We start from the raw sequence: 14,047 nt of genomic DNA, 5'->3' as shown, positions 1-14,047 counted from the left end.
GTAACATTCCAAATTCCCTGGATTCTTCGTCGGTCATTTGGATCCTGCTGTAGAGGTGCTTGGATGCTCCAATAAATAGCTTCTACTTATTTACACCATTCATGTGTACATGTACTTATTCCAACCTACCACAATAAAACTTCTGTTGGACTCTACAGGCTGTCTGGCAAGTATGATTGCAAGCATGTACTAGTATCCAAGGTATGGTGTAAGCCTCATGATGTTTTTTACCAATCCAACTATCTTGTGCTTACCAAAAAAAAAACATTAAGTGAAAGGGGAGGATACCCGTAATGCAGAATTCTGCTAATCGCACCCCACCTCCTCTGTTCATTATCAATACCCTTAATTTCTTATCCTAATATTCGTTGGCTTTTCTGTCTCAGAAATTGCTGCTGCATTGAGGATATTGCGTATTCTGTAAAGAGGTGGTCATACTTAAATTAAAAGGGAAGCATTATAGTTTACTTTCAAAATATTTGCTGTCACTCGATAAATCCTCTGATCTGCATACTGAGTCCAAATAGTAATTGATGAATGAAGGTACAATCAGTGATGTGATTGAGATTATTAAATGAGAGCTCATCCTTTACGTTAATTTACTAGCCAATACCCTTGAAGGGATGTGGAGGAGCTGTGGGTCATTAGGGCGACTTCTTCTTGTGTGTCTGTTTACAAGAAACAAATTTGAAAAAGGTGCTAATGTGATGCCTGCTCCTCCCCAATCTTCACAATTACACTGACTTTCCACTTTTAATCAAATAATGCACTTTTTTCTTGCATGTAAATGTAACATAGTGTGGCTGGGCGTGGTATTCCCTGTGCAGCTTTAGAGGCATGCAAGTTGCATGCTTCTAAGCTAAAAAAACATACTTTCAAAATACATATTTTAAACGTTGTACAGTAAATGCCAGGTCCATCCCTAGGCTCTTAAAGATATTTTAGTAAACGTTGAGATTGAAAAACACTTACTGTATTGGACAAAATAAAAGAGATGGAACGTGAGTGGTACATTGAAAGGAATGGCTATCATCAGTGAGTGCATTTCTGATGCAGACTGATTATGAAGTTGGGTTAGATTTGGTTGACACATGGGGCAGGGCATCTCATATGGTTAAAAGTTATGTAAACCTTTCAAGTACACCAGGGAGTTTAATAGATACTTCAAGGTAGTTATGATGTGGGATTTGTTTAGTATTAAGTCAAAGGAGCTCAGAGCACTACCTCCATTCAATGCAATCTATGACCATTAATCCTGACAAAGAGATAATAATTTTTAACTGAAGAGTCTATTCACAAACTGCACTTTTTATTTTGTAAATTAGTACTACAATAGTACTCATCACATGTTACAAAATGCAATTCACAAACATACAGGCAGAAACGTCTGCCTCAGCCTCTCCTATCATTTCTGTGCAGAGATTTCTGCCAAGTTGGCAGAGATCTCCGCACACTTAGATATACATTTCAGTAATAAATGTAGAAGGGGCAAGAGGTAGTGGCTGGAAAATGGGAACTATTAACTAACAAATGGTGGGGCCCTCTGCACCTGTCTTCCGCAGGGCAGCGCTGTATGCAGTGCTGCCCCAGCAGATTAGGACCCCTGCCACCTCCAGCCCGCTGAGATCCAATATCCTGGACCGCCAGGGTTGTTATGTGGCGGTCGGACCGCTCATAGGCAGCGGTTCATGAGGCCCTAAGTATGTAAAAAATGGTTTATATGTACTGAGCCTAGAACTAAAGTAAGTTCCACCAGCACCAGATAACAGGATCAGTCACAGGTAATGTAATACTGCCGTAGAATGCAACTGAGACAAGGAAAATAATAATGCCCCAAATGAACTTATATTAAGTAAATTAAATAATGTTGACATTAGATATAGATAAATATATAAAGTATTTTATTTTTAAGTTAATTAACTTAATTAAAACAATTAAATTGACTATTAATGAACAAATATTGAAATTAAACAGTTTACGTATTTGATATAAAATGTATTAGATATTAAGTAAATATAAAAAGGTTAGTGTGGGTAGGAAAGTTTTATTATTGTTAATGTGGTGCATAAATGTAATTACATTTACAAAATATTATTCAAATGGTAATATTTTTATATTAACATACATTTAATATTTTGAGTTACCGTGCTGTAACATTTTATTAGCTCAAGGTTATACATATTTAAAATTATTTTACATTAAAATATTTCATATTTTTCAATAAATCTCCCTATGCTTCCCTTAGTAAGATTTCTGTCTCATTGACAGAGCTCTTCAACTATGTGTGCAAAGTAACTTTACACTCATACATCCTGTGGTAGGAGGCTCGACCCCCGACTCAGGAGCTAGACACATGTAAGTGTACCCCTTGGTGTAAATCTACACTCTGAAATAGCAGAAAAGCATAGAGTTACACCTAGGTGTAGTAGTAATAAATATGCATGAGTAAATAAATATACATGTGTCTCTTTACCTTTGTGAGCAGACCCTTCAGAGCAACAAGGTTGCAGGATGTGATATTCTCTGAATTTTATTTCAGAATTTGGTATTTATGGTTAGGAATGAAGAGGGGCCATATTATGGATAAGGTGAACTGTCCCACTCTCTGCTGCAGTGCACTCTTAATTGTGTGCACCGGACATAGACAGGAAGAGTGTGCCATTTCATAACAGAGGCTCTGTTTCCAGTGCAGGTGCGAACTTGCACCTGCACTGGGCACATTACATTAGTGAAATGTGGATGAGCTGTTTAAAGCTCCGCCTTTCACACTGTAAATAGTCAAACGGCCAGCAGGACGACCACACCACCAAGCAAATGAGGAAAGATTGTGTCAGTGCATATTTAGTGCTGGTGTGATCCATAGTAAAGAAAGGAACCACTTAATTGTCTGATTTGATTTGAATTTTTCTAAAGCACATGAACAGCTCAAGGCACCTTGGTGCTAAACTCATCTTGTGTCTAGTCTATGCCTGCCATCAGAGGGACAATAAACTAAAGGGAAAGAGAGAGCAGCCAAGTTTTTAAAAGTTTGCAAAAACTAAGGAAATTCACCTGGCTTTTAATATGCAGGGGCAATCTGCTTACATGTGGAGCAGATACAATTAGGACCTCCCCGTGAGGCCTTCTTGATTCTTGGACAACCACTACTCTGGAAGCAGCAGATCAAGGCAGTCTCTTAGAGGCATACCACCTGAATTTGTTATTGTGATAGCCTGGTACGATTTCATGCAAAGCTTTATATGCATAAAGTCTTGAAGGCAATCCCTTTTCTGAGTGGGAGCCAGTGGAGTTCCACAAGGGCACCCAATCCCAACTTGAATTTGGGCATTTTTGTAAGCAAGCGGCAGGATGCTTTCTGTTGCATTTGTAGCTTATTTAACAAGCTCTGTTTGATATCCAGATAAAGGGCATTACAATAATTAAGTCTAGATAGCACAAATTACAAATGATTTTCTTAGCTCAATGGAAATAAAAGGCAGCACCTTCCTCAACATTCTCATCATGAACCAGCAACTCAAAGTCAGTTTGCTGATCAGATCCACAAATTAAAGATCACAATCAAAACAATCCCTATGTTCCTTACTATAGAAACTGGCGGGGAGAGACCCAAAAGACTGAGACCACCATGATTAGTTCCAAAAAGCAACATGTTTTCCAAACAGGAGACCTCAGTTTTTTGTGTGTTCAGTTTTAACCAATTAGCATTCATCCAGTTGACTATAGCATTTATACATCTTTTGAACAGCTCAGCAACCTCCTCATTACTTGAGATCAACACAATGATCTAAGTGTCATTCGCATATGCATCTGATGTAAAACCAAATGAATGAATCAACTTGGATAGAGGGGCCACACAAATATTAAAAAGCATAGGGCTACGAGATGACACCTGGGGAAACCACAAGACAGAGTGAAAAATTTAAAATTGAACTCTAAGGGCCACCATCTTCTCTCTATCTGTTAAAAAATGAGGAGAGAAGTTCAAAGGCTGACCTGGTGATCCCAATTTCTGCCAAACACTCCAAAAGGACTTAGGGCCAGATGTAGGTAGAAAGCAAATTGCGAGTTGCAATTTGTGAGTCCTTCCGACTCGCAAATTGCAACTCGCAATTTGCTATGCAGAAAGGTGTCTCAGACACCTTCTGCGACTCGCTATGGGGTCGCAAAGACCCACCTCATTAATATTAATGAGGTGGGTCGCAGTTTGCGCCCCCATTGCGAGTCTGGGCACTCACAGGGATGGTGGCCTGCTGGAGACAGCAGACCACCACGTCCGTGACTGCTTTTCAATAAAGCAGTTTTGTTTTTCTATCTGCAGCCCGTTTTCATTCAAGGAAAACGAGCTGCACTTAGAAAAAAATACCGAAACCTTTTGTTTCGTTTTTTTTCAGAGTAGGCAGTGGTCCATAGGACCACTGCCTGCTCTGAAAAAATACTTTTGTGATCATTCATAAAGGGGAAGGGGTCCCATGGGGACCCCTTCCCGTTCGCGAATGAGTTACCATCCACTTCAAGTGGATGGTAACTGCGAGTTGATTTGCGACCGCGAAATCAACTTACATCGCGGTGCGAGTCGCAAATAGGAAGGGAACACCCCTTCTTATTTGCGAGTCGGAAACACATTTTGCGAGTCGGTTCCGACACGCAAAATGTGTTTCTGCATAGCGCGCAGGCATTAGTGCCTCGCAAACGGCGTTTTTCACTGTTTGCGAGGCGCTAATGCCTTGCTACATCTGGCCCTAAGTGGCTCACCATGTCGAGGTTGCAGACAAATCTAAAAGGACTACCCTTGTCCATAATAAGTCTGATCTCCTCCTAGATAAGGCAGTCTCAGTACTGTGGTTTGACCTGAAGCCAAACTTTGCTTCATTAGGAATTTCATTTTTTTTCCAAGTATTCAGACAATGTTCTGATGAGGTGTTTCTTCAGATCCTTAGCTGGATAGGGTAGTTGTGCTATTGGACAGTAGTTTTTTTTTTATCCTTGGGAACAAGAGAGAGTTTCTTCAGTAAAGGAAGAATAGACGCTTTTTTCCATCCCGCAGGAAACAACCTGTCTTGATAATTACATTAAACAGAGCTGTGAGAGCCAGAGCTAGATGAGAAGCTAGATTAACCATTACCTTAGGTGGCCAGGGATCTGATGGGGCTCCTGACTTAATAGAACCAAATCACTCCCTTACCTGATCTATTGTCAAGAGATGAAAATTGCAGCACTCAGTGTTGTCCATGGACTGCACTAAAAGATCAGTTCTAGGATCAGATGCTCTGGAGGCATCAAATTCATCAAAAACTATCTCCACTTTATCTTTAAAGAATGCTGCTAGTTCATCACAAAATGACTGACTTGGGAAGAAGCCACGAGGAGAATGGGAATGCAAGAGGGCTTGAACTGTTTTAAAAAGCTCTTTTGAGGAGTTTGCAGCAAGGTTGATTTTCTCAGCATGTTATTGTTTCCTTCTTGATAATACTTTTTTTTGTATTCTTGAATTAAAGTTCTATACCTGCTTCTTTAATTTTTGCTATAATTGGTTCTTCAAATATTTTCTTGCCTCGAAATTTTAGTTTCATTGGTCTTACTCTAGGTGAAAACCATGATGCTGTTGGACTGCTTCTAAACGTTTTCAGTTATTTAACCGACACCAGTTTAGAAACAGCCTCATTGATCCATCTAGTCTCTCTGGCCACTGCTTGGTTAGAGTCTTCAATAGGCAACAGCACTGAGGCCTCAAGGCTGTCTTTCAGGTCTCTATAATTTATCTTGTTCCAGACGCTGCTCTTTTTAAACTTCCCAACTAAATTTACTACAGGCCTTGAGGCCAACAGATCTAATCTAAGGTGGATTGCCTTATGATCTGACCAAATTATTGGTAATACCCGTCCACCTTTAGATTTGAGAAATTAGAAAAAATACCACCCAGAATGTGGCCTGCCTTTTGAGTAGCGATCTTCACCAGCTGGTTCATATATAGGCAACTTAAGGTTTCAAGTAACTTCACTGAATCTTCATTATCAAGCTTGTCTAAATGAAAATGTAAATCTCCCAATACAGTAAAATTGGTATAATTGATACTTATTGAGCGCTGCTTAGAGAATTTAAAAACTTGCTCTTAGGACCAGGGGATCTATAAATTAAAAGACCATAAAACATGCATTGGCCAATTAGTTTACACTTAAAAGAGAGTACCTCAGTCTCCTCTAGGTCTGATGGTTCCAAAGTTACTTCCAACATATTGTGATAAGCTATTGCTATGCCACCACCATGTTTACCAGTCTGGTCTATCCTACTAATGGCATAGCCAGCAGGAAGTGCAGTGGCAAGATCCGGCTCTGAGGCTGCATCCACCCAGGTTTCAGTAAAAAATACAAGATAGAGGGCATGAGGTTCTAAAGACTCTAAAAACTCATAGTTATGTTTAATGAAGGAACAAGAGTTTATTTAAAAAAAACTCAACAAACTTGCTTTGCGATCAAGACAAAGCTGTATCCTGTTGGAAGGCAACACTGAATGCACCCTGCACCTGAAGAGTTAGTGCAGTAAGAGCATTCTTCTCCCTTGCTGCTTTTGAAAGAATTACAGCCAGACTCCTTACCTGAGGGCTTTACTTGTAACAGTGCTTCTCTCGTATAACTCAGAGGGAAAGAATTACTAGTAGTCCTGGCTCATGTCTCATTCCGGACGTGGGTGGACACGGAAGGGCTTGCCTTTAGTGTGTCTTTGGAAATCCCACTGCGCCTGCATGGGCTGTCATACAATTTAAATAGTCTCCTGCTAAGGAAGACTAGTGAGACAACCTCCCCAAATTGGCGCCCGTTCGCTCTAACAGGCAGAACAAGATGACTCAAATTTCAGAAAAGTGCTAAGAAGCAAAGTGCAGATGAAAAGGGTAAAAGGAAATTAAAAACAATGTCGAGTCCCCTACTGTGTGCAAAATCAGCAACTAGACATAGTTTCAAGGTAAACTGCAGCCGGAATGCCGGAGTGTGCCAGAGACGCTAACATTGGGTAAATACACCCATCAAGCCCCTGGGGCACTTTCTATCATACAACTCACAGGTGTTGCCCAGAAGGAGTTATGCACATTGCTATTTCTGGCCTTCTAAGTAGAAGACAAAACTCGTAGCTCTCATATCGTTCTTTTGTTTTATTCAAGTGCATCACAAGGAGTATTGTTGTAGGGAATGACGTGAATTACTGATGGAAGAGAGTACACATAAATGCTTCTTGATCCGGGTATGCTTTTTCAGCTCATCTTGTGCTCCCACCTTTTGAACCGGCTCTTATACGATACTTCCTTATGTTTAAATACCACCTTTATCTGCTATTGTCAGACCTCAGTCCTTGCATACAGATCAAATGATGCTCTTGCACCAGCCCCATCACTATGCACCTGTCACGTTTGAAATTGTTGAGTCAGCTGTACATGCCAACAACATTGTAATGCCCGTTCGGGCCCGTTTTACTCTCTGTGTAACCTCACTAATCAATTATTTTGTTATAGCATTAAATATTTGTCTTTTTCAATGGGCACACAGCTGTCAGTCGGGGAATTAAAGTACTGTTTTACTGAACGGAACAAAATTACTAAATGTGTACACTTTGAAATTAGTTTGGCCTGTCCCTTAGACACCTGTAGAGTGATCTATGAATTGTTTTCTATTTTACAAGATGAAAGTAATTCAATTGTGCGACCACTAAAACACAATTTCTGTACTGTGTATGAGTGACTCATTGCATTACAGAACCTTTCAACGTTAAGTATATTGCAATGAACTCTTCACCTTACAGAAAGCAAAAAGACAAAAATACAAACTGATTAAGGATTGGTACTGGTTTTCATTAACGAATGAAAGTTAATGTGAAATATATGACTTGCAAATAAGACTTTGTAAAAATTAGCTGCCCTTCTAAGAAATTATCTCTCAAGGTGGGCAATATGTATGTGTTATGGAAGTATAGCAGAACAAGATGCTGTACCAGCTGCCCACATGCAGTGACATATTGTTTCGGGTTACCTTTTTGTGTCCTTTATGCAGCGGCTGCCCCTCCGCTTTGACAAAGGAGTGTCACGTCCCCTGCCAGCAGCAGAAAACCTTTAAAAACAAAACGATAATGAACTATGTTTAATATCCTTTTATTTTTAAAGGGGCAGGGCTATGGGGATGACAGGGACAGAGGGTTGCACTCCCCTCAGTGCGCATATGTGTTTGGCTGGCCGTCTTGGGGCGCTCCGGCCAATCCTAACACTGTTTTCACATGAGAGCAGCGTTAGGATTGGCTGCAGGTCAGGCTGGGAGCCTGTGCCTGCAGTGCAGCCTGAAGACCGGCGTTGCGGTGGGGACTCGGGAGTCAAGTAAGTTCTTATTTTCTTTTATTTTTTATTTAATTTTTGTTTATTTTTCTTAATGTTTATTTTAATGTTTGTATTGTTTAATGGTTATTTTGTTGAACTCCCTCCCGCGTGACGCCCCGCCCCTCCACTGCGCAGTGACCCGCAACTGCCTTTATGCTGTTTTCTTTTTTACAGGGAACAAAGTAAATCTCTTATCAGCAACGTTTTCTTTTTTACTGGAAGTGTCTCCTGCAAGTAGTGCTGGATGAAGTTTGGGGAAAAAGTCAAACTCTGCACCCTGTACAAACTGTGAAGTCTGCTAACTTTGCCAACATTTGATAGCAGCTTTTGAACATGGCCCACTTCTAATGTGTAATGGTTTCTGGAGAACAGATATGAAAAGCTTAATACTTTCTAAATGCTGTGTTTTCTTCCTTTTTTAGATTTACTTGCTGTGCCAAAGCATCCGTATGCTGCTATGGAAAACTGGGGCTTGAGTGTGTTTGTGGAGCAAAGGATCCTGCTTGATCCGAGTGTTTCTTCCATTTCTTACTTGCTTGACGTCACGATGGTCATTGTACATGAAATTTGTCACCAGGTAAGAAAGCCATTGTCTCTGACTACTCCATATACCTCAATCTCTTGCCCCTAAAAAGTGTGAAAAATTGCAGTTGTACAAAAGTATGAGAGATTTGTTATTGCACATTACCTTTAAAAAAAATCTACGACGTGATATGCCCTGTGCAGCTAGCGCTACACAATACGGCAGTTCATTAAACAGTGTGCAGCTGCATACGTGCGTAAATCAATACACAGTACAAACCAAAAAGCAAACCTTGGAGAGGCAGAGATCCCCTCTGCGAGCTTAGCCCAGGCCATGATTGAATGACCACCCGCCAACACCCATGGGGAACTGGGCAGTCAATACTCCTCAAACCTGCTTTCCTCCCTTCCAATTATAAAGGCTCTGGCTGCAGACAAAGCAGAGTGATAGCACTGGAACATGATTTATTGCAACCCTGGCAGACCCTGACTAGCCTTCATGTACTTGTCACATTTTGCTTTAACTGAAATGAGCCTGACACCCACCTCACCCGCGTCCCCGCCGTTCCCAAAGCCAACACTTAAGGATTTTGGTGCACTTTGTACAATCTATCACTTATCATGGGTAACATAATTCACATTTGCATGCTTTTAAAGTCGATAAAACCTGTATTTGGTTAACTTGCTGATGAAATCAAATGTATTTCGCTGTCCTTACATTAACCAGCACAAAGTAATACAGTATATATGTCAATGTTCCTTAGCCTCAGTCAGTGTTAAAGCTATTTCATCCATTAACAATCACACTAGTCTCGAGCGAAATTTCAATAATGCAGTGTAATTTTGGAAACTTTTCATTATGCTTATTACGCGAAATTCCTAAATTATTCCATTTGCATTCTGTGCAATTACGTGTACAGACCCGATTGTTTGTAAACATCAGTGCTTTTAATATTCCAGAATGTGTGTAACAAGCAAAGGGTCCAGAGAAGACCGTTGCGTTGTTACATCGTTCAAACTAAACCGACAGAGAAGAGGATGTTCCACTTCTTTGATGCATTTGTTGTAATCATGAAGGCAAGGAAGATGGCCTTTCGAAGATCTGTCTTGGTAAGAAGTTAGAAGTAGTACTAGCTGCTGTAGGATCTGTGTGCTCCTACAAAGGGTTGTTTTCAGAATTCTGGAGAAAAGGAAGAGCCGTGATTGAGTGTCCTCATCCCTTAAGGCATTATTGATAATGAAGTTATATAAGGTATAGATGCAGGGGTGGGGTTACACACATGAACTAGTTGCTGAGTGGAGATACTGAATGAGCGAGTTCCGATTGCTGACTTGATGACATCATAAGGTATACAGGTAAACCACTGATGGCTTAGCATAATATAAACGTAGTAAACAAATGCTGTCGTGTAAGCTGGGTGTCTGGCAAAAATTAGACTGTGTGTAGGGAACATACTAATTGGGTAGGGATGTGTGGTGAAATATGTTCAGGTCCTTTCTAACATTTGCCCTAATATGCATGTTATCTGCTGAGGTGTTTATAATAATTATGAGCATAAATACCAGTCATTGTAAGTGCATCCAGAACTGAGGGCACACGGGCATGCTTCATTTTTATCATCACATGAATATAAGAGACTCTCTGACAGATTTGCCTGACTCCTAGTCTCATAACTCTCCAAGTTGAACAGAGCGTAATTTTGTTACAAATGGTGTGAGAGACACCAGTCAGTTCTCATTTTCTCCAACAAATGGTACATCTCTTTTGGGGCGAAGGAGACCTGTCACAAAAATTATTGGGGTAAACTTGTTTTGGTTTTTTATGTGGGTCTGGCCCTGAGGGCTGCCGAAGCCCAGAACTCCTGAAAATAAGTTGGACCTACAAACACAACCAGAGAAATGCAAAGGTATTTTATGATCCTCTTCAGTAACAGGAATAGCATCTATTTTAACACAATGAGATATGTTGACTGGTTAACAGTAGCAAAAGATCTGCCCAAATCATTAGTAGTGACCGTTGAGTCTTTGTGAGTAATGGTGAGAGAAATGGAGAAGGTGAAGCTAAAGGGAGCACAGATACCACTACGTTTGTGCCCTGCCCTTATGGCTCATTTGATGGGATTCCTCTCAATGGGGGATAAATCACACTAGCGCTTGTAGAAGATCTTGTGCATACTACTGAGCTATTCTGTCCATGGATTGAAACAGAAGCTGCATATGCAAAATGGATGTTCACAAAACATGCATTAGCAGATCCTCCAGATCTATGTAATCCTTATGTTTTTTTATTGAAGTGCCACTAACCTATGTAGAGCAGATGACGCTGTTCTTAGGGAGATTGCCATATGTGATGCAGAATATATGCTTAGGTCTGTACACGTTGCCAGGACACACATGGACCACATTAGCCACATATACATCCAATTCAGACAGGGAATGACTTTCCATAGTAGAGACCAAAGGAATGTTGACTTAACTAACTTATACAATGATAACTGAAGCGGTATTTACTACAGCTGAGAGGTACTGACTTCACAGGTACCATTCAGACACCTATGAAAGCACAAGCAACTGCCATTAAACCACAGACTATAAATGCAATGTTGGTGTGCGGCCCAACTAAACGAAATGAAACCCAATGCTCGGTAGACAGGAGCATTTGTCAGTTAAAGGCACTGTATCTTTCATCGACCCTGCAGGATATACACCCAATGAACATGTACCATCCAATGGGAGTGGCACTGAATTCAAAATAATGCCAATAGTGGGAAGGGTATTTGCTATCTTATACACCAATACTCAGGGCATTCCGCCTATAGCAGTATTGACATAATTCCTGTATCAATTATAAGAGCAATATGGAGTTTCTCCTGTGATAGCCTTGAGTATTACATAAATAGGTAATATTTGATAAAATAATTGAAATAGGAATATGATAAAAAGTGATGCAACTCTGTTGCTATTTGCCAAAGATAAGGAGTGTCTCCAGAAGATCAGAAATAAGTGGAGTTACTAAAGATTTTCTCTTGCATTTGTTACCATGGGGAGAGACACCCTTGACACAACGTCACAGAATCCTCTGTTAAAACCAAACTCAGAAAACGAGAATAATCAGAAAGCGAAAATAAACAAGAGAAATAATGATTCTGGGTAAAATCTTCAGTGATATAATAAAAAACAGTATTATCATAGGGCTGAAAGATAAGGAAGATATAACTTACGAAATATTACGGAAATCATTGCTCCAGAGACAGATCAATCCTCTTATGAGCAATATGCTCATTGTTAGTGTAGATAGACCAGATCAAACTAGAGAAGCCCATTTTTCCTAAGGGCCTGACAATTGTCATGGTGGAAGCGACAGCAAATGATCAGGATCACCTCAGTATCCCTTAAAGAAAAAGAAGTTGATAGATAGTGACAGTATGCTTTAGAGAAAGAGGGTCTTGTTGAAGAATGAGGAGTGTGCAGAAGCCGTCCAAGATAGATCAACGGATATAACATTAGCCACTTGAAGAAGTACAAATCCCGTCTCGAACGTGGAGGGGAAAAATGACTTTGTTAGGGTAGTAAAAACAGGTAGACATTTGAAGGTAATGGAGTTGGTTTACAATGTTCTGATTCAAATAGGAGGGGGCATTGAGCGAACTATCTCAATGATTGGATCCAGTTGACTGATTTTCAAGACTTGATACTTATGGAAGAAGGCTGGCCCTCCAATTTACAATTCAGTCTTCCCTCGGGGAGAATGTTCATCTTTAGTGCCCAGCCACATAAGGACAAGTAAGCTACAAAGTGTTACCAACAACTCTGTTTGGACCTCTACATTGGAATTGTGGTAATAGTGAGGTATTATCACCATTACCACCTCCCCCATGGTAACCTTTGACTTCTGATTGGTTATCCATGTATACCCAAACAGTCAAAAGCATTTGCTGGTCATTTGTCTGTCACAAGGCCACTACTTTACATAGTGGGGAAACCTTTTATTCTCACTTCAGAGCACTTAGTTGTTCCTCTAACTGTGGCCCCTAGCAAACATCCTAACATCAACGCTCAGTATGTTGTTCTTCATTAATAACATTCAGAATAGGGGCTGTGGAAAATGATTTAGGCACTCTATTATTAAGTACAGAATTGTATGAAACACCTTTTTAGGCTCTGAATCTACTGAATGCTGTTTGTTCACTTTGTCTCCTGCATTGCACAGCTATAATCATCTCTTAGTTTCTTAATCTTTACTACACTTTATCTTCGTCATTTTATGACTGAATATGTTTGAGGCAAGAAGCCTCCAAAATCATTTTGAATAACCAAACTATTGAAAAAAAAAAAAAAACTACATCCTTGACTACTAGTACTGAAATGAGAAAGCATTTCATCTGGCAAAAGCAAATTGGTGCAAGAGCGGTCAGCAGTGACAAACCGGCTGAACCCTAATTTCTTCGTTATGAATTGAAATATGGGGAATTGGAGTTAAATAGTGAAGATCCAGCAGTTGTGAAAGAGAGAGAATGTTTGCAAGCATGAAGAATACAAATACAACCTCTAGTGCAAAATTAAGCACATCATACACCTGCTAGATATTTGTTGCAAAAAGATAGTAGAAACTGCTCAGTACAAGTCCGTTTAAAAACAAAAACTGTGGTAGATCATATGTGTAGAAACATGCAGAAATAGTCTAAGTTTTCTATAATTAAAGAGTGCAAAACATAAACATGCTTTTCACTGTAAGCTAGTAAAATAGAGCAGAGAAAGAAAAGGAACTTTTAATTTTTCTTGCTTTAAGCAGCTGCTCCATGACCTGAAATACGTTTCACCTCGGTCTGCTGGCAGCAGGCATTATGATGTCAGAACTTAACTGTAATAACGTACTTTTCTATAATTCTGATGTCTTTTCTTTATTATCGGCAACTGGGTGTGTCACAAGTCGTCATTTATAAAGAAATAAGAAGCAGGTCTTCATACTGGGATGGACTGCAGAATCTCATGTATTATAATATTAATAATAATAGTAAAAAAAAATCTATGATAAAAAAATAAACAAAAGAGACCAGCTCCTGCTTGACCGCCCATGGTAGGTTGTGTGCATGCCCTGTTTTCTGTGGGTGGCCGCACAGAGTTTGGGTTTTTTATTGACTCGAGCAGGTAGACGTTTTGTTAGATATATTT

General features: G+C 39.9%; 1 protein-coding gene across 1 annotated transcript in view; it reads left to right on the top strand.

Annotated features, from left to right (window-relative positions):
* Positions 1-14,047, top strand: part of TRHDE (thyrotropin releasing hormone degrading enzyme) — a 2,205,852-nt gene that overhangs the window by 849,618 nt on the left and 1,342,187 nt on the right. The window contains exon 4 of the mRNA XM_069229561.1: positions 8,776-8,930. Coding sequence (XP_069085662.1) covers positions 8,776-8,930 — 155 coding nt within the window. The remainder of the gene's footprint in view (positions 1-8,775; positions 8,931-14,047) is intronic.

This window comes from Pleurodeles waltl, chromosome 4_1 (genome assembly GCF_031143425.1).
Source record: "Pleurodeles waltl isolate 20211129_DDA chromosome 4_1, aPleWal1.hap1.20221129, whole genome shotgun sequence".
Lineage (NCBI taxonomy): Eukaryota > Metazoa > Chordata > Amphibia > Caudata > Salamandridae > Pleurodeles > Pleurodeles waltl.
This window is presented reverse-complemented; position numbering and strand designations above follow the sequence as displayed.